General features: G+C 36.7%; 1 protein-coding gene across 1 annotated transcript in view; it reads right to left on the minus strand.

The window, feature by feature from the left end:
* The window catches only part of ANK3 (ankyrin 3), a 366,342-nt gene that overhangs the window by 11,652 nt on the left and 333,688 nt on the right, over positions 1 to 21,002 (minus strand). The window contains 2 exon segments of the mRNA XM_030797694.1: positions 4,562 to 4,649; positions 17,432 to 17,810. Coding sequence (XP_030653554.1) covers positions 4,581 to 4,649; positions 17,432 to 17,810 — 448 coding nt within the window. The 3' untranslated portion in view covers positions 4,562 to 4,580.

Consider the following 21,002-nt stretch of genomic DNA (forward strand, 5'->3'; position numbering starts at 1 on the left):
AGGTCAGGAGTTTGAGACCACCCTGGCCAACATGGTGAAACTCCGTCTCTAATTAAAAATACAAAAATTAGCGGGGCATGGTAGCATGTGCCTGTAATCCCAGTTACTCAGAAGGCTGGGGCATGAGAATTGCTTGAACCCGGGAGGCAGAGGTAGCAATGAGCCGAGATTGTGCTACTGCACTCCAGCCTGGGCAACAGGTGAGACTGTCTCAAAAATAAAAGAAGAAACAAAAAGTGTCTGTTCATGTTCTTTGCCCACTTGTTAATGGGGTGGGTTGTTTTTTGCTTGTAAAAAGCAAAAATTGACAAACTGGACCTAATTAAGGAGCTTCTACACAGCAAAAGAAACCATCAACAGAATAAAGAGACAACCTACATAATGGGAGAAAATATTTGCAAACTATGCATCTGACAAAAGTCTAACATCCAGCATCTATAAGGAACTTAAAATTCCCTTTAGAATGAAATCTAAATCCTTTCCTCTGGCCTACAGGGCTCTGAATGATGGTGTGTGTGTGTGTGTGTGTGTGTGTGTGTGTGTGTGCGTGTTTAATGTTATCTTGTGCCTATCTTACCTACTACCAGCTCACCTAACACAGTTGAAGAAATGAAAGATCACACACCAATCTTACATATTTGAAGAAATGAAAGATCATGCACTGATCTTTCATTTCTTCAACTATGTTAGGCCTTTTCCCACCTCAGGGAGCTTGCACATGTTGTACCCTTTGCTTGGGGTCCTGTTATTCTCCATTATTTTCATAATTGGTGCCACCGATGAGGTCTTAACTTAAATGTCATGATTTCAGAGAGACCTTCCCTAGCCCCCAAGTCTCAGTACATTCTTACATTCTTTCATTGGATCCTGGACTTTGTATTTTCAGTGTTTAAACATTTGTTCCATTTTTTTTTTTTCCCACTGCAGACTGGGAGATCCAGAAAGACAGGGACCATGAAGCATTTATTCACTATTGTATATCTAGTCCTTCCACTTTAAGCCAGGCAGATGGCCAAATAGTCTTTGAAGAAATAAATGAAATGGGTTAACTTTTTGGCCTCAGGTAAAGGGCTGCCTTGACAAGCATGGGGACTCTTGCCACTCTTGGCTTACACATGGGTGTGAGAACCTAAGCATTTTCGTAGAGGAGGTTTAGAATATAGTATGTGTCATGCAAGTCTTTGCCATGGCTTAAATGATCTTTTATCTGGGGATCTTCTTCCCTTGCCATGACCTCATGAATCAGCCCCCTTTTTGGGTATTTGAAGTAAAAATCTAGAGATTTAGAAATGAAGTCTTGCTTTGTTTAAGAAAAAAAGAATAAAAAACTATGAGTCCTTTCACTGTGTAGAGTAAGAAAAAATTTACGACAAGTTGCTTTTGTACCTGTATTTGATTCAGAATTTGCTTTTGGGTCTCTAATGATCAAATATTATTTATTAATACAAGTAGTAGTTAAGATCTATGTTCTAGATAAGTTCAAATTTTATTCTTTTGCTCCCTAGTTGTAGTACCTTGAGTAAATCAAATATTTAAGTTTTCTAAACCTCAGTTTCCCTATTTTTTAAAAAAAAGTGGTTGGGGGATAGTTGTATTTGCCTTATAGCATTATTTTGGGGATTTCCTAAGGTAATATACATAATTATTTACCTAGTGCCTGCCATATAGCAATCATTTCACAGAAGATGATTATTATTATTCTTTGTAAATAATTTTAGAGAGATAGCTTAGTGTAACAGAACATCAGGCTGAGAATCAATAATCTTGACTTCAAGTCTTAGCTGTACCAGTCATAAACTGTGTGAAGGCAGAAACATCATTTGACCTGTCCGAGCCTTAATATCCTCATCTGTAAAAGGTCACAGGCAAAATTGCCTGACTTGCCTTAAGGCTTGTTGGAGGGATTAAATAAGACAAAAATGTAAAAGTACTTTGTAAACTATAAATCACTATATACTATGTACAAATCTTGAAAGTCATTGGCTTTTCTCTTTAAAAATAGGATGGCTATGATTCAATATTACAGAAAAGCAGGTGCAGAGTTCAGCTAGCTCAAAATCCAACTGGTTCTAAAATGGGAAATACAAATTTTGATGTTACCATCTAAGACTCAGTCATATTTGGCAGCATTCTACTTGCTTAGTTGTTTTTTTTTGTTTTTTTTTTTGTTTTTTTTTTTTTTTTTTTTTTTTAAAGAGGCAGCCAGCATGACTATAAAAACTCTCAATATATTTGCAAATTGATTTTTCCAGAGCACATACATTCAGTCTCCTGGAATTCCAGGCAGTATTCTTGGACTCATTCCCTAAGTTCACTTACGGAAGGTAAACACTACCTGGAAAGTAAAATTAGGCTTGTCAAGTCACTGTTCTTTCAATCTGACACATTGTTTGCTTTAGCTGAAGTTATTTTCACATTCATATGAATCTACCCAACGTTCTCTCTCCTTTGAGTGGTGCAGCAAGTGAGTCTGACAACTTCTTTATAAGATGATTATTTAAAATTTTAAAACCTCCTTTATATTTAGTGAGCAAATTGTTTTTAAATTAACACAGTCTAAAGGACCCTGGAAGCATAGTGCTGTCATATTTTTTGGTGTCATTTATTCACAGATAGATATTAGGAATATGTCATTGTAGAAAATGGCTCAGCTGGTGTAGGTATCCCTTTTGGTTCTTTTCCACTTGGAGCCTGAGAATATGATTGAACAAGCTGCTAAACTTTAGGGGCATACTACAGATGACTGAACTCTTTTCTACTTTCGTTTCATTTTTCACTTAGAATTGCATAAATAGACGAATTCGAGATAACAAACTCATGCTTAGTATTTTGTGGATCTGCTATAGGGAGAAGTCTTTCACCAGGTTCAGCAGTAGGGCATGCATAGGAGTGGGTTCATTCTAGCTGCTGCTACATTGATGTCATCCTTCATTTTCTCATCTTGGATCCTTCTCATCCAATAAAAACCAAGTTGTGTTGATATTTTTTTATTTAGCCATCCTCACTGCCAAGCTAGCTTCTGCAATAGTCTCTCAACAGGTTTTCTGTTCATCCACCAGTGCCCCTTCCAATTCATTAACTACCCTGCATTTAGAGCGAGTGATGCAGAACATATAAATTGGATCATACCTCACTCTTGCCTAAAATCCCTTAGTGGTTTCCCACTGCTTTTTGGGTACAGCCCAGAATCCTTACAGAGATGACTGACTCCTACTCATTCTTTAAAATTCAACTCAAACATCACGTTCTCAAGGAAACCTTCCCCGTCACCTCCGACCCAGGTTAAGTTTCTGGCAAACAAGTGGACACTGGAGGCAGCTTGTTCGGGTTTGTATCCTAGTTCTGCCACTTTTTACTTATGTGAGCGTGGGCTATTCATTTAACCACTTTGGGCCTGTTTCCTCATCTATCAAATGGGGATGATGAAGGCCTTATCCAAGAGGGTTGGCTGTGAGGATTGCCTGAAGAGCACGCAGGGAACACTGGGAAGAGGATGTGTAGTAAACATTCTTTCCAGAATGCTCTGCAGTTCTTAGTGGTTTTCTCAATGCCATTAAATGGTCACGTGAGAAAGTCTCACAGAAAGAAATGAAGTAAATGTTATACTGAATAAACAAATGATAAGGCTTGCGGGGAGGGAGAATCGAGAACTTATCTGGGCCTTAATTAGCTCACACATAAAATTACAGGCAGTGAAACTAGATTACTTCCCAGTTCCTTCCCTCAGCACTCTGCATACCAGTATCCTGGCAAGTAGGGAACAGCAGATGCATGAAAATGAAAACTAGAATCTGTTTGCTCTTTCTTACTACTTTAACCTGTGGGGCTAAGAAGACTGGCAGTGAACTAAAGAAGTGATTTTGCTTTACCTTACAGACTATAGAGGACTTTCTTTTTCACCCCAAATGGCCTAATTGTAGCTAAGTAGAAATAAACAGGACAATATAAAAGGAAAATAATGTGATCTGTAAAGAAAAGTCCAGGCAAATGTAAACGAAGCTCACTTACTAAACATTTAACTTAAAAAACAAACAACAGTGCCATTAACCTCCTATTTTTTCCTTTTGTTTCTATAAAACACCAGATAGATATATCAGTTATTTAATTTAGACTTGGAAACTCACTTTATTTCAACCAAAATGATGTCCTCAGATGCTCTTCTGCTAAAATGGTGAAAGTCTGGATCAATAAAACTCTGAGTATAACTGTAAGAAGTATTTGTTGCCAAATAGTCTTCCTGTTAGACTGTATAAGGCTACTGTATTTCATAGTGAGCCTTTACTCTTATCAGTATTTATATTTGCTTCTGCAAACATAATTTACAATTAAATTGCTGCCTAATTTGTGAGGAGAAAGTTAATGGACTGTGAAACCGAAGTCAAGTTTCATTGTGTATATATATGCAAACATCAACAGAACTTGAACAACTTCGTATTTGACCTTCACAGCTGGAATTCAGTGAAAAGGCAAGGACGGGGAAAATCTGAATCACTTATTCAGTGAAATTTATAAGTTTCACAGGAATTTAAGTCCTACTGTTGTTGATATGAACACACCTCACCTTGACTGACCGTTCGCTGTTATGAGTGGCTCTTCTTTTCCACATGCCGGATTTCTTTCTTCGTTTTCACCTTAAAACCTTCTCCCTGCTTTAAAAGGAATGTACATATTAAGATTTCACAGTGAAACAGTTTTAGTTATAAAGCAGTCCCATTCTGATCCTTGGAGGCTGGATTAGGATAAGTGAAACAGTTTAAAGCACTTTGTCACTTCATGTCCAAAAATACATACAATCTTTAGCTTAACCACACAGTTTAGCATCATCAAGGCAAGCTAGAGAGCACTGTCAAAATGAATACAACATAACTGTACTTGACAGTAATTCAGTAGGTTAGTGATAAATCAAAATAACGAGCAGCCTATCCATTTCCTATAGTAAGCTAAAAGAAATCAGCACCACAGCTCACAAGGCAGCAGAATTGTAAGCAGTCTGTTGCAATGAGATTCAAACTTCTTAGTTAAGTACTAATCAATAGAAATGCTGTTGATCTCAGGGACTTTTTTAAGTTAGTGGAATTGCCAATGACTTCCTCTTACTGTCAGACCAAGGAGGCATCTATTTTGCATAAACAAATCCTCTCTTCGCTGAGCATCAGGAATACAGTTCCCCGAGAGCAAGGTTGTGGCACAAATACTCAGTTTTTACCCAATTTTTAACAGAAAACAAACGAAGCCTTTTCAATTTTCTGATTTGTACTTCTGATAAATTTTCAGTTTACTTTTTCTAATGTAAACATAGTCTATCGAAGTTTCTATTTTTAAATTGAAAAGGGTAGAGATCTGAGAAACAAGTGAAAAATAACCAGAGATGTTTTCTCTGAGAGACAGGGGTTGACTGGAGGGATTCTTTAACTGGCACATTGGAAATGGGCTGTTATAAACTCAAAGAGGGGAACCCCCTCCTCAGATTAAGATGGAGGAATTCAGATTTTCCTGCAGAACATGTTGGAAAGAGAAAAATGTATGGATCCGACGTGCAGATCTTAACTGAGCCTTTTGCCATTCTAACTTTTAAAGCCTGTGCTTTTGGAGTGCTCTCCGCCCCTGTCCCAACAGACACTCAGCTGAAGGCCAAGCCCTGGGTGGGACTGAGGCACTGCTCTGAGGTTTGGTGGTGAATGGTGAAGGTTTTATCTTCTTTCTCCCTTAAACTGGCCCATTCTATCCCCTATAAATGACCTTATCTCCGTGAAAACTCTGAAGACAGTAAAAAAAAAAAAAAAAAAAAAAAGTATGTAACAAAGAATGTTAGGAAGAAAAGTATTTTTCTTTGACCCTGGTCAAATGCATAAGATGTCAAAAGCAGCAAACACTTCAAGCTGCCACACTGCAGATGCCAGCCTGTTAGCAGCAATTTCTAGGGAGTGCACAAAGCTTTTGTCCTCTACATTCTCTTTGGCAGTCCCTCTCCATTACCACATCATCATGTTTTCTCTCTTGTGGGATAACAATTCGTCTTAATACTTTCCGAGTGATCTGTAGGAAGTAATGGTGAAAAGTAGAGATTTGTCTGTTTCAGGAGATGACACTACAGCACAAAAGTAGCAGAGTTTTTAATGCAGAAAATCTAAATTCCAAGAGAAGCATGAAATCTCAATGATGATTACTTTTCTGGTGATGAGGTTGCCTTCTTCATCGGTAAATTGTTCTTCTGTGACAGATTCACCAGGAAGATTTTTTGCTTCCTCTCCCTAAAGGATGTGGCATAAAGATTAGCAACATACTAGATGGAGAAATCTCCACACTACTCCAAACACCACACACATGCTCTGGAATTTTAGAGAAATTTGTAAATTCTACTTGCTACTCCAGTGCGAGGGAAAAAGGCTGACTTCACTGAGTTATTTAGCAGTCAACAACATTCAAACATTAAACCTCAAGTATGTATAAGCGTGACGGTTAGCAACAGATTCCAGAAGGAAGAATTTGAAAATACATAATTTTAGGATGCAGTTACACATTGTAAACCAAAAGGCTTCATATGTTGAAACAAATTTTAGCCAAGGACTAGAGCTCTGATTAGATCGTCTCACTTTAAGCACTGTTTCTTCATTAGTTCTACCAAACCTCTAGAGACTTTTGTGGATTGAGTTTTATCTAACTTGAACTAAGATAGTACCTTAGTTTGGGCATGATATTCATCACTCTGGTTTATTTAAAAATTCATTCACTAAAGACAATAAATACATTTTTTGAAAGAGTATGAGGAAAGTTGAGGGTACAGAGAATCTTGTTTTGAAGGCTGAATCTTTCATAGCTCTTAAAATAAGTGAGAATAACTGTGTCGGATATAGTACATAGTTTATACACTGATGTATCTTCATTGCCATAGGCAAAAAAATAGATAAAATCAATACCAAGGGAATTTAAGATGATATCTTCTGATCTATGCACCCACAATCTATAAGAACACAAAGTTGTTTTGTAATAAGAAAAAATGAGAACAAAACAATAATGTTTCAGTCTTTATTGTCATTTTTAAACCAAGAACTGCTGCATCTCTACTGGCTATAACATATGGCAGTCATAGAATGTGTTCACCATTGGCTGGCATTGACAAAATTATCAGAGCCACTATCTTTTACATTCCAGTAACACAGAGTTAGTTAGAATCTGGCTTTCTGATTTATCTAATTTTGGAGGGGAAACTCTGAAAGGTCTCACTCTGAGTTTTAAAAATAGAATACATTCTTAACTCTCCAGGATGGGTGCCTATTTTCCTGTCATAGACAGCTTGGTGGATTTAGATGGCTCCATAGTATCTCTCCACTAGCTCTATGCTTGTATAACAAGACAAACTACTCAGCAAAAGTAGGACCATATCTGCAATACATCACCTTCATTTGTGTTTAACTTAAGATTTGTGCCACTTATAGTTCAGAAGAACAAGGATAAAGATCTTAAGGATGGACTAGTATTCCAGGGACCTATTGATCTGTCAGTCAAACTTCTTACTGAATAGGTGAAATGGATAATGCTGCTTGGCAGTGTACAGATGTGGTTTTGTTTTGTTTTAGGGAAAATGGCCAATCACCAAAGCAGCTGCCTTCCTGGAAAAGTGAGATTCTAACTCTTTGTGTTACTGGAATGGAAAAGATAGTGGCTCTGATAATTTCGTCAGTGCCAGCCAATGGTGAGAACATTCTATGATTGCCATATGCCACAATCAGTAGAAAGGCAGTTCTGGTTAAAAATAACAGAATAAAAAGACTAGAACACTATTGTTTTGCTAAGAAAGTTTTGTTCTTATTATTTTTTTTCTTATTACAAAGTGACTTTGTGTTCTTACAGTTTGTGGGTGCATAGTTCATGACAATGGGCGGGACATTTAACTTGTTTTTCCTCACTGTGGTATAGGTGGAATGAAAATAAAACAAGGTGTTTCTTGATCTTGTTTAGTGCATCCCCAATCTTGCTTATGACAAGTTTGAATCAGTGCAGTGAAGAGAGGGGAGAAAAAATGGAAAAATGTAGAGGTCTTGTGTAAATGCACTAAAATCTGCAACAAGTTTTTAATGGCAGTGTTATTTGTATTTTCTATGGTTGGTGGTTTCGAATGTTTGGAGAAAACCCAAAATTTTATTTTAAAAGTCAAGTCATAAAGACAGCAAAAAAAGTCAATCAAAAGTAATGAAAGTTTTCCTTATAGCTTAAACATGAATGACAAATATTTTTGAACTAACTTTTGGAAATGCACACCTCTTTGAGTGATAGACAATTAAAGAACCCAGGAAAATCCCTAAAATGGTGTCCTATTGGGCAGGTACTGAATGAATCTTTTTGTGGGAAAAGATGCCAGTTAATTTTTGAATTGTTTGGACAATCTCTGAGAGGACTATGAAGTAGGCATATGTATAAGCATAGTGAATACATACAAGTATGTATTCATTGACTTAGATTCATTGACTTAGATTAATAGCCTTACAAAAAGCAAAACCCTACTTATAAATAATAAGCCAAAATGAACAGGAGGAATAGATTAGATAGGAGTTGATTAAATAGGAAAGACAGTAGGGAGTCGTAAAATATGTTTTAAAAAAATTTATCCATCTTTAATTCTGTCAACTATATTAGAGACCAAATGTTACCTAAGAGAGAGCTCTAAGGCCTCTCTTCAATGGGAGAAAGTAATGTCATTTTTTTTTTTTTTTTTTTTTTTTTTTGATACGGAGTCTCACTCTGTTGCCCCAGCTGGAGTGCAGTGGTGCGATCTTGGCTCACTGCAAGCTCCGCCTCCCGCGTTCACGCCATTCTCCTGCCTCAGCCTCCTGAGTAGCTGGGACTACAGGTGCCCGCCACCACGCCCGGCTAATTTTTTGTATTTTTTAGTAGAGACGGGGTTTCACTGTGTTACCCAGGATGGTCTCGACCTCCTGACCTCGTGATCCACCCGCCTTGGCCTCCCAAAGTGCTGGGATTACAGGTCTGAGCCACCGCGCCTGGCCTCAATGAGGTTTTTAAAGTTCTTGAAAACACTTAGTATTTTTAAGTAAACAAAATTGTCCCCGTGGTCTTGTTGACAACATCATTTCTGGCAACCTCCCTTCCCTTCCCCCCAACCATTATAAAGGAAAATTATAGCACATGTGGTGTTACATTTTCAGCTCTGGTGACGGCCTTAATGAAAATTAACTGTACTTCCCTCTGGACTCCTGCTAGAAGCACTGCATTTTATAACTTTTATTTCTCTTTGACTTTTTGAATAAAATGGAAGAGTGACAATATGAAATGTACCAATTTGCTTTGATGGATACATTAAAACTTGAATTGCCCAAAAATAGGATTGATGTGATAAATTTTACAAAAAGCAAGTACTAAGCAATATAAATAGTAAGAAACCTACATATTTTACGCACATATTTGTATATGTATGTAAAAACAATCTGAAGCTTGTGAAAAGTGGTTACCTCTGGGAAATGGAATGAACGGATAGAACTTACCGTACGTTTGAACTGCCTGATTTAGCAGAAACATACATGTAAGCTCTTATTTAGAAAACCAGTAAAAATGTTGAAAAATTGAAATAAAAATACAGTTGTACTATATAGTAAAAATTCAGTTATTTGAATTTTATGAAACTTCACAGTAGTTTGGTTATGTGTTGGTTTACAGTTTTTTACCTTTGCAGTTACTGGATTTGCTAAGCTAATAAGGTAAACTCAGGACTGGTTAGTAACATAAATTGCTTCTAAGCATTTGAAACCACTGTGATATTATCTAATTGTAGAGATCAAAATTTTATCAGCACATTCATTTAAGTCCCATGACAAATGGGAGACTTTGTTGACTTGACTCATTCTATAGGGGTTTGAAAACATTAAATGTAAAAAAAAGGTTAAAACTTCATAGAAAAAGAATGGATCCACTTTGAAAGTAAAGAGAAAAATCACCATCACCTCATTTATTATACACATGGAATTCTAAGAAGACAGATTTGCCCAGACTTTTGGCAATCCAATCCTTAGCATACATACTGCTTCCTCTGGGAGATACTTCCCAGCCAGAGCTAGCTCTGGGAGGGATGGAACAACCCCAGACTAGTTTTCAGAACTGGGATACTAAGTGCTAGGGGGCTTACTATGGCAAACAGTGTTAACTATGCTGGTTCAGTCCAGGTTTGGACAGCATCCATGAGGTAGGTCAAATTCCCAGCATTCCAGCCCCATCAAATGGTTCCCAGGAATGACAGCCCAATGCTGCCCTCTTCTGTGCTGCTGAAAAGATCTGAATGGCCAAATACCTGATTTAGCCTAGCAAAAAGGAATACTTTTTCATTTGTTCTGGAAGAGAATACATTTGTTCCTTAGTATCCATGGGGATTGGTTCCAGGACCCCTGCAGATAGCAAAATCTGCAGATGCTCAAGTCCCAGATATAAAATGGTGTAGTATTTGCATCTAAGCTACACATATTCTCCCATATACTTTAAATCACCTCTAGATAACTTATAATACCTAATATAATGTAAATGCTATATAAATAATTGTTATACTATATTGCTTCTTACTTCTATTGTTTATTGTTTTATTTTCTCAAGGTTGGTTGAGTTTGTGCATGTGGAATGCCCAGATATGGAGGTCCAATTGTATAGTATTGAGGAAAATGCACTTCACTAGAGGGCTAGGGATTAGGTTCTAGTCCCAGAGCTGCCGCTGTCTGGCTGTGTGATTTTGAGTAAATAAATTTATCTCCAATCTTCAGTTCTGAGATCTCGGAAACACAGTAATTTTAGTCTCAATGACCCATTTAGTTACTAAAAAGTTACCCATTTAGACATTCCCATTTTATGTTTTTGACAAGAGACGGTTCCCATGTCATATTTACCATATACTATTATAGTCCTCGAGCTCTTTTCCATTAGAAATATAGCAACATATGGAGTAAAGAGAAAAGCAACGGAAGTGTGACTCTTTGCAATTGCCCCAAAAATCTGAACAGAAAAATAATTTATAAAGTGTTTTTGTTATACCTATAGCTTCCAATGATGACTATAACTATTTTTTTAGCTTTTGTTTTTTTCATCTCATATGAAAGATAGATATCTCTCAAAGCTCGTTTGGGAATGATCCTATTGTTTATACAATGCCTTCTTCAGTTATAAAACCTATTCTCTGATGACTCCACTCAATCTCTCTAAAATTACATTAACTTCAAGAAGTGATGGGTCTGGGCGCAGCGGCTCACGCCTGTAATCCCAGCACTTTGGGAGGCCAAGGCGGGCAGATCACGAGGTCAAGAGATCGAGACCATCCTGGCCAACATGGTGAAACCCCGTCTCTATTAAAAATATAAAAATTAGCCGGGCGTGGTGGCACGTGCCTGTAGTCTCAGCTACTTGGGAGGCTGGGGCAGGAGAACTGCTTGAACTCGGGAGGTGGAGGTTGCAGTGAGCCAAGATGACACCACCGCACTCCAGCCTGGCCACAGAGCGAGACTCCGTCTCAAAAAAAAAGAAGCATTTGGGGAGAATACAGACTCCCCTGTTTTTATGAAACCTACAATATTATAGTGGATTTTTGTCTTTTAAACCTAAGTTCTTAATAAATATGTTAATATGTTATAATCATACTTTAAGCTGAAAAACAAAGATAACTTACTCTGAGAAAATTACTTAATAGCTAACTTGCTGGTGCATGTCTAGAATTCTAGGAGACCAAAGGAAATAGCCCTTATTGATTTGAGAGGTTTTGAAGTTATTGTTTTTGTCTTTTCAGAGAAAAACTTCTTTATCCCTGCCTTCCACTTTTTTTGCATAGTTATATTTGTTTTCTTTTGTCCTGGATAGAAGAAAGTCAACTTCCATCATGGGCAGCTATTATAAAGGAATGTGGTAGATTTAGATGTAACATTAGTATGTGATATGTTAAGCATAAAAGACAAGTTCAAAGCACTATGTGCTTTTTCTAGATGTTTCACTTTAAAATATCATATCTTGAGGACACTGATTATGAGAATAGCAAAAACTCAGAAAAACTGAATCAAGCATTCCCCCACCCCACCCCAGAGAACATGTGTGAGGTGACTTATTATGAGGATTTTATTGATGGCAGGTTAAATACTTGCAAATGTGCTAGACAGCAATAAGTAATTTGGCTTGCTTATATATATGGAATTTTCAAAGAAGTGGTTCATGGTTTTTAAAGGAACCCTATTGAGCTTACAGTTGATTTGCAGGATAACTCAAAATTTAGACGAGGATTTTCTTCCCTAATGTTTCCAGAGTCTTAGAAAAACTGTATTAGGGCAGATTTGTGGAGTTTCTTCGTGAAAAGTGAAGAGCAGCAGGATTAAGAAATTCTGGACACCTGTGCCAACTTCTCTGCTTTCTGTTGGGTCTCTTGACACTTTGGGATTGGATAAGTTTGATAAATGGTTTTCAATAGATATTCTCTTCCTCTTTCTCTCTAGGGCAGTAACCAAGAAGCCTCAAGCTATTTGGATCACATTCAAAAGTCTGTGCATTGAAAATGGCTTTCTAGTTCTCTGAACTCAATTATTCTAACCCTAAGAAAGATCTAATGACGAAGTAATGAAGACAAGGGGGAGACTACAAGAAGCATTCTGTGGAAACTTACTATGCAAAAGGTAAGTGCTTCAACAGACCTTTGTGAAGGAAAGAAAGAATATTTATTAATAGTGTTTTCAATTGTGCCGTAATAGGGAGGAATTCTATTTTCCATTTTTTTTAGAATTGACTCCTATACTTAAAAATACAGCTTGATTTTTTCCTTGTGTGTTAGTAAAGTTAAACACCTATTTCAGATTTTTTTTTTTTTTTTTTTACTTGACTTGCATTGTGTCACATATATCCATGCCAGGTTATAACCTCAAATTCTCAGCCACTGATTGCTTATGAAGAACTGGTTTTAATTTAAACATTCTTAAGGCAGTAGGAATTTGAGACTGAGAAGGAAGCCTTTTAATTCTTTCACTCTCTTTCTTCTTTATCTTGCCTCATACCTTATTACAGTTTCTAAGGTTTCAATTGAACATTTCATTTGATATGAACTACTGCGTCACCAAGACAGAATCTTTGCTCATTCACATAACACTTCTTCAAGGAAAGCAGGATACAAATGCCAAGAATTCTCAAATAAAACTACAACCGCCACATATCAAATAGGCCTATACAGAATACCATGCAACATGGCTTTTTGGTTGTTGTTTTTACAAGCTTTCAAGGGTACAAAAAAATTACACAAAGCCATTTCATTATCAAGCATGCTGAAATTTCAAAACCACAAAGAAGGAGTTTCTAATAGTACAGCAATGCCATATAATGATCCAGCTACAGGATACCTTTATAATCAAACGCCGGCGAATAACTCGGGTAGTGACTCTCCGTTCTTCCTCTGAGCTTGAATCACTCTCACTGTCTTTCAAGTCCTGATAAATGCATTTTTAGTATAATTTTACCATCACACTTAAAATAAAAGACATTCTGAGAAGGGAAATCAAGAAAGAATTACACTTACTTGATGTTTTTTTCTTTTTTTTTTTTTTTGCCAACTAAAGAAAATCATGGTGTATATTTGTGAGAGTCTTAAAAAAAATTTAAGTGGAAGAAAATTTTTGACCAGGATTCTAAGTGAAATTACTTTGTGCATGTGTGTATGTGTACAGGTAAAGATCAAGGTAGTTATAAAAGTTATTAAAAATAATTATGGAGCCTTTTTGCATCAGAAACTACAATTAATCATTCATATTCCTTTTAAAACTAGTTTAAAATCTATATTCATCTGCCATGAATGTGTATACCTTTGTAATTTGGGCCACATTTCATTTGATCTACAGAAAGAGGCATAATATTTTGGACTTCTATGAAATTTTGGTCAAATTTGACAACCTTATCAAAAGCTATTTTGAACTTTATTAAAAAGTAAAGAATCTAGCTGGGCGTGGTGGTGTGTGCCTGTAAGCCCAGCTCCTCAGGAGGCTGAGGCAGGAGAATTGCTTGAACCTGGGAGGCGGAGGTTGCAGTGAGCTGAAATTGTGCCACTGCACTCCAGCCTAGGCAATAGGGCAAGACTCTGTCTCAACAACAACAACAAAAAAAAAGTAAAGAATTTATATTGGCATATTTTGGCACATATATTTATAGCAAGAGATTAATATCAGCATAATTGGTACCTAACACATAACTGGTACTGAGAAAGAATTTATTCAAATGAATGAAGGAATAAACTTGTAAAAGCTTGAAATCTCTTTTTAAAAGAACTGATATGAAGTTAGAATATAAAATAGAATACTTTTCACAGACAAGAATATAGTTACTGCACAAAATATTAATTTTTAGGCAATAAAGGTGGGAATCTGGAAAAACTACCAAGGGGCAAATAGTTCATAATTTGAAATATCTTTAGCTTTCACTAAGATGCCATGGGGAAGAGTGATTTACTGAGTGGTTAAATTTCTAAATTTTAATGGTGGAACTATGAAAATAATTCTGATACTTTATCTTCGAAGTTAATTCATTACCTCAAATCTAATAGTCCCAGAGATAGAATTTAGTTAACATCCACTGGAAAAATGAATTCCAGTATTTGTTTAAAAAAAAGTGGAAACAAAATAAAATTGCTATAGGAGGTACAGGTGTTAGATAAAATGCTTTATGAAATGTTAGTTGAATAGATAATAAACTAGGCCTTTTTTTCATCAACAGTAAACTTGACAAGTATTTTAAAATGTTAAACAGTAATATCAGCCTTGACTTTATAGGAAATTTCACCTCAACAAACCACCCCACTGAACAATATGGTTTTAAAAGGAAGTCGTAGCCACTATCCTTACAAGGAGTAAGAACTTGAACTAAGTTTGCTATTATTATTTTAAAATTTTCAGTAAAGGACAGTAAATTTAGGAGACTTAGAATGATCTAAGTATTGTGGAAGGAAGCTTTGCAAAGGCTCAAGAAGTCAAAGAGGTAAAGGGAATCCGTGTTGATGAAGGAAAAGAATTATTAGTCAGCATTCCAGGATTAATGGGTTGGATGAGGCAAAAGGGAAAACTGCATCTGAATTATCTGTACATGGAATCTTAAGTTGAGGAAAGGTTTTCACGTGGGTGAATTCAAAAGTAGAAGAACATCTATGTTAAAGCAAACACAAACAACAAACCTAGAGTTGATTATAGCATAATCCTACAAAAAAATCACATGAGCCCAACCCCTTACATAAAGAAAAAATGGCCATTTGGTCATTGTTTCAGTTTCCACTTTTTCCCTGGAATCTCTGCTAACCTTAAAGTGAAAATGGAAGAATCTCAGGCTCAGGATTCCTTTAGTGAATTATCTAGGAATTGGTAAAGGGGAAAACAAGGAAACCAAATGGAATTTTCTCAGTACTCTTTGCCATGGGTCGCTGCATGGGAAACAGGTGGAAAATAGCAGAATTTTACCTTATAACAGCAGGCAGTCATCCGTGTAAGAGCCGCACCCGGACTTTTGACCTGATTTTTTAGGGGATAAAAAGGGGGCTGTTTTCTGAGATCATACATCAGATGACCTAGTTGGTTGCTATTATACTATGGTATAGCCACAAACGACACATCCTAAACATCTTTGGCTTTCTTGTGAGGTCAGGTTCATGTCTCCTAGAAGCTTTAATTCCATTATGGATTTTTTAGGTCTTGAAGTCTTTCTGCAGTAGAATAGGACTCGAAACCAATACCAGAGGCACAAACTCATTTACAGGAAATCTTGAAAATGTTTTCTAATGGTAAATTATTTTCCATTAGTGACAAACTCAACTAAGTTTCCACTCAGGGTTTAAAACTTAATTTTCAACCGTCTTTATGCTAATGGCCAATATGATTTTCCAGTGGCCCATACACATGCACATGTACACACACAGCGGTGTTTATACGTATTTGTATAGAAATTTGCCTTTAGAACTTTAACAGACTTTTGCAGAATAAATATTCACAGGAAAAATACCACTATGTTATTGCTTCTCTCTATATTTTGTGGGATCATTTTAAAAGGAAACTTATCCAAAACTCACATCACTTAAATATACTAAGAGTCAAGTCAAAGACAGAAATCAGTATTCAAAACCACACTTGTGAGGTTGGAGTTGAAGAAGGCCTGAAAAAGACTTAAAAGAGCTTAAAACTAAAACAAAACCATTAATAAAAATTTGGTGAAGGCAGTTATTAAATGAGCTGGAGATTATTTTAGGATATCATTTAAGCAACTGATTACCACCACCAAATCTTATATCAAAGCAACTTACAGGGAAAAAAAAAATAGATGATCTAGAACTATACTTCCTCTTACTCTCCCTTCTAACAAGCCTGAAAATAGTCAAACATTGTCTGCAGAAGGGAAAAGGAAAGGATATGATAACTGATAAGCTGAGAATCAGCTCCTGAGTGATTGAGTTTGTTAAAAGTCTTCCTAAACCTCAAATCAATCTTGAACTCATTATTTTAGAAAAGACCTGTTTTTTCCTCCCAAAACACTAAAGTGGGTCTTCAGTGAACTGGATATGTCTCAGCGAAAACTGCAAGTGCTACTACCAATCTCTGTCTATTGCAGAGTTCATGAAAAGACATAAAAATTGGAAGAGTAAAAAGCAGTAAAAAATGTAGGAAACAGAGCTGGTTGTTATCTTCTTATATCCACGTATGAGTCATAATTTCAGTTTAAAATACTTTTAATATCTAAAAATATAGTAAACCTCAAAGAAAAAAATCTATTAGATTGTACCACAGAAGTACAAAGAACAAGCAAATCTATCACAGTAAGGTTTTAAAGTGATTAGAAATACATGTTAAGACAATCATCATCAATTTATATAAATTATAAAAATTATACTTCTAATTTTAAATTTCTAACTAACTGCTGTCAACTCACCTCATTTTAGGCTTGGAATTTCATCTCTTTAATTTTTAAAACACACTTTCAGACAACAGACCATACAGAATAGAACTTAGATGGGTCAGATGCTATAGACTGTTTATGCCAAGGAGCCAGAAAGGATCAGAATGATTATCCCCCTCCCGTAAGGAAGAACACGGAGTGGGAGTTAGGAAACCTAAATCCCAGATAAAATACTGGGTCTTAAACTAGTTACTTAACGTCTCTCTGGTTCTTGTCCATCCTAAAAATGGCGAAACAGATACTTACTCCCTTTTCCTGCACAATGAATGGAGGTATAATCAAATGGCATACATTTTACTCGGAACTTTTTTTTACCTATGTGTTTAACTCAGTACTTTCTTTACCTCCACCATTAGTGCTACAATTTCACATATTTATAATTTAGAAATTGTAAAAAACCTTGGGCCCCAGGCTACAAGATTAATCCAAAGAAGTAAAGCATCAATACTTTCCATTTCAATGACTGCTACTGGATGACCAGATGACATACCTTTTGCTCAGACCCACTGGACCCCTCTTCTTCATGGAGGTTAAGCCTTGGCTTGCCATCTGCTGGAGAAGTCCTACTCATCTTTTTCATACTGACAGGCACACAGGGTTTAGTCTCTTCTATTATGAGCTTGCTGGTTTCTTCTAGAGATTTCTGATATGCTGCTAGTGGTGATGCTGGTTCTTCAACATGACCAGATCCATGTATTTTTGGTTTCAGAGTTTCCTTGGTACTCTGTTTTCCTACATCATTTTGGGATTCTGGAAAGTAAGATTTTGTCTTTGCTTCTGGAGTGATTTCTGTATGGCTTCCATTTGCTTCAAATTTTCCAACTTCTCCTTTGAGATATGAGGTAATGGAATCTCTACACTGGTCAGGGCTGCAACAGAAAATTTGCAAATTTACAATGGCAACATATGACTGAATATAGGTTTCAGAAACTCTGAAGTTTTAAGAACTGTGTCTTTTGACTACTTCTGAAGGCATAAAATAGAAAAGTGTGAAAAGCGTGGCCACTGGATTTAAAATGTAGCTGGGCGCGGTGGCTCATGCCTGTAATCCCAGCACCTTGGTAGGCTGAGGCGGGCAGATCACCTGAGGTCAGGAGTTCGAGACCAGCCTAGCCAACACGGCAAAACCCCATCTCTACTAAAAATACTAAAATTAGCCAGGCATGATGGCACGTGCCTGTAATCCCAGCCACTCAGGAGGCTGAGGCAAGAGAATTGCTTGAACCCGGGAGGTGGAGGTTGCAGTGAGCTGAGATTGTGCCACTGTATTTCAGCCTGGGTGACAGAGTGAGACTCTGTCTCAAAATAAATAAGATGCAAAGGGCTCTCATGGGTGGGGTGTCAGGAGGTGCTACACAGCTTCTAGACATCCCCCATATCTCAGTTGCCAAATTGCCTAGCTATGCTCTCATCTAAATATACAAATTGCAGTTCTACAGCTACTTGAATTCTACCATCTTGATGAGTGATCCTGAAAGGCTCATGGACATACCTAGAGTTCCAAGCCCACCAATCTTAAAGGAGAAGATATTTCAGAATGCTTTTCTATCACCAGTAAAAAATAAACCGCTGGCCGGACTCAGTGGTTCTTGCCTATATTCCCAGCACTTTGGGAGGCTGAGGCAGAAGGATCCCTTGAGCCCAGGAATTTGAGTTCAGCCTGGGTGATGTGGTAAAACCATGTCTCTACCAAAAAACTACAAAAATTAATGGGCATGGTGGTGCATGCCTGTAGTCCCAGCTACTCAGGAGGCTGAGGTGGGAGGATTGCTTAAGCCTGGGAGGCAGAGGTTGCAGTGAGCAAAGATTGAGCTACTGTACAAAAAATTGCGCCCTGTCTCCAAAAAAGAACAAAACAAATTCCTGTGGTCAAGACTGTGGTATGCCCCCAAGAACCCCAAATTCCAGTTCTTTGTATATGTTTTCAGTCATGAATCCTGCCGTTACTTTTCCAACTCTAATACCTTTACTTGAATCTCATTTTTCTCTGCTCTTGGCCTCTGCTAATCTCACTAGTGATTTGAGGGTTGCACACCCTTTTCTACCTACTGAGAGAACTGTTTTTCCCTTAACTATTAAAACTCTTTCCTTTCCAATGCTTTCTTTTAAATTGACTTCTAAGTTTTTTACAAGTTTCAGTATAGACTATTTTTCACTTTGTTTGTAGCTTGCGTATTATTTTGAGCATCTCTGCTTATTACCGCCAGAACGCAATAACTAGTACAATGCTTTATATGTATAATATATATGTGTGTGTATTCCTTTAAATCAGATTCTGATTATCTGAACATACTTATTTTTAAAAGACATCCATAGCACCTCTATTCTTTATGTGTAAGGATAAATAATCCAAGCATACTGTGAAGATCCTGTAACATATAGCTTTATGACTTTGGTTTAATTTTCTATTCCCCAGTCCACATTGCTTGCCTACGTTCTCCAGCCCTACATATTCTGATAACAGGAGCAAAGTGACTGGCATTTTCATCTTTCTGTGGAACCAGGGGATTCACTAGTATTTTTTCTATATAATTCACTGGCCGAGCCTATATAAAACAAGGAATTTCAGCTGGTTTAATAATAATGAACACCTTTCCTATATCTATTCCCTGATATGTAACTATAAATTGTGTGACTATATCTGAACATAGACATCAAAATTAGTACTGTTTGTCTTCTTTGCAATTGTCTCTTTTGTAGGCTGTAGATAGAATTCTTTCATGCCTGCAATTTTTCAAAAGTAGTTTTGTAAACTCCCTCTTTGGGAATTTTTATTGAGCAAGAAGCTTATTAATGACATAAAAATATAAAATACGGTTATGAGATAATATAAGTTCTCTTGTGTCCAACTTAAGTTTATCACTAGCTGTCACTGAAGTAAACTATATTTTAGTCTAATGTGTACGTAAATAAAAATAATGCCTAGTGCTACTGAGAAATTACTATTTGTGTCAGTCATTTGGTAGACATGATACATCCTCTCTTTTTCTATCTATAAATCTGTTTAAGGAAGGTAGTAGATAAATCTGTTTAAGGAAGGTAGTAGTATTCTTATATTTAAAGATAATTCGAGTGACATTTTTAGAGCTTAGACATTCGTCCCAAATCACAAACTACATTCCTAATGGTGGTGGGATTTGAACCTATGTCTCCGATTCTAGACTCTCACCTTTCTAGAGCAAGGCCAGTATGAGAATTAACCAGATTCATGACCAGGAAATTATTTTGGGTAAAGACAAATGTTCATCATGGCAATATTATTTGGTGTAAAAAACTGTGTATCTTTCAAATTATGAAAAACGACTCGTGGAAAAATAGAAGGATATGTAAAATCAGTTTTTGCTAGTATGGTAGGAGAATGGATGGCTTTTCTTTTTGCTTCTCTGCACTTTTTACATTAAGACATTTAAAAAATCATGCATAGAAGAAAATCCACCAAAATGTTATTGGTAGATGATGGGGTGTATTGATTTTTGTTTAATCTGCATTTTAAGTTTTAATAATGAGCATATTTATGTTTGCAGTTAGGAAAAAAACCAGTAAGGTTTATATTTCTAAACAACATGGATTTTCATTCATTATTATTCTTATTTTTTTGAGACAGAGTCTCACTCTGTCTCCCAGGCTGAAGTGCAGTGGTGTGATCTCGGCTCACTGCAACCTCCACCCTTGTGGGTTCGAGCAATTCTCCTGCCTCAGCCTCCCGAGTAGCTGGGATTACCGGCGCGTGACACCACAACCGGCTAATTTTTGTATTTTTAGTAGAGATGAGGTTTCACCATGTTGGCCAGGCTGGTCTCGAACTCCTGACCTCAGGTGATCTGCCCATCTCATTCATTATTTTAAAGGAACAATAATTACTGGCTATATGAAAAGAATCATACAAGTAATAAGGTAGAAAAGAATAGTATTCTAAAGTAAAGACAACGTATAAATCTTGCGCATGTATGTAAATTTTCTTGCATTTTATTTCAGCCTCTCAATAGTTTTGAGAATTAAATTTAAATTTAAATTCACTTTCCTTTCCAGATTAGCATAACGAACTGGTCTTTAAAGCAGGT

This window comes from Nomascus leucogenys, chromosome 18 (genome assembly GCF_006542625.1).
Source record: "Nomascus leucogenys isolate Asia chromosome 18, Asia_NLE_v1, whole genome shotgun sequence".
In the NCBI taxonomy this organism is placed as follows: domain Eukaryota; kingdom Metazoa; phylum Chordata; class Mammalia; order Primates; family Hylobatidae; genus Nomascus; species Nomascus leucogenys.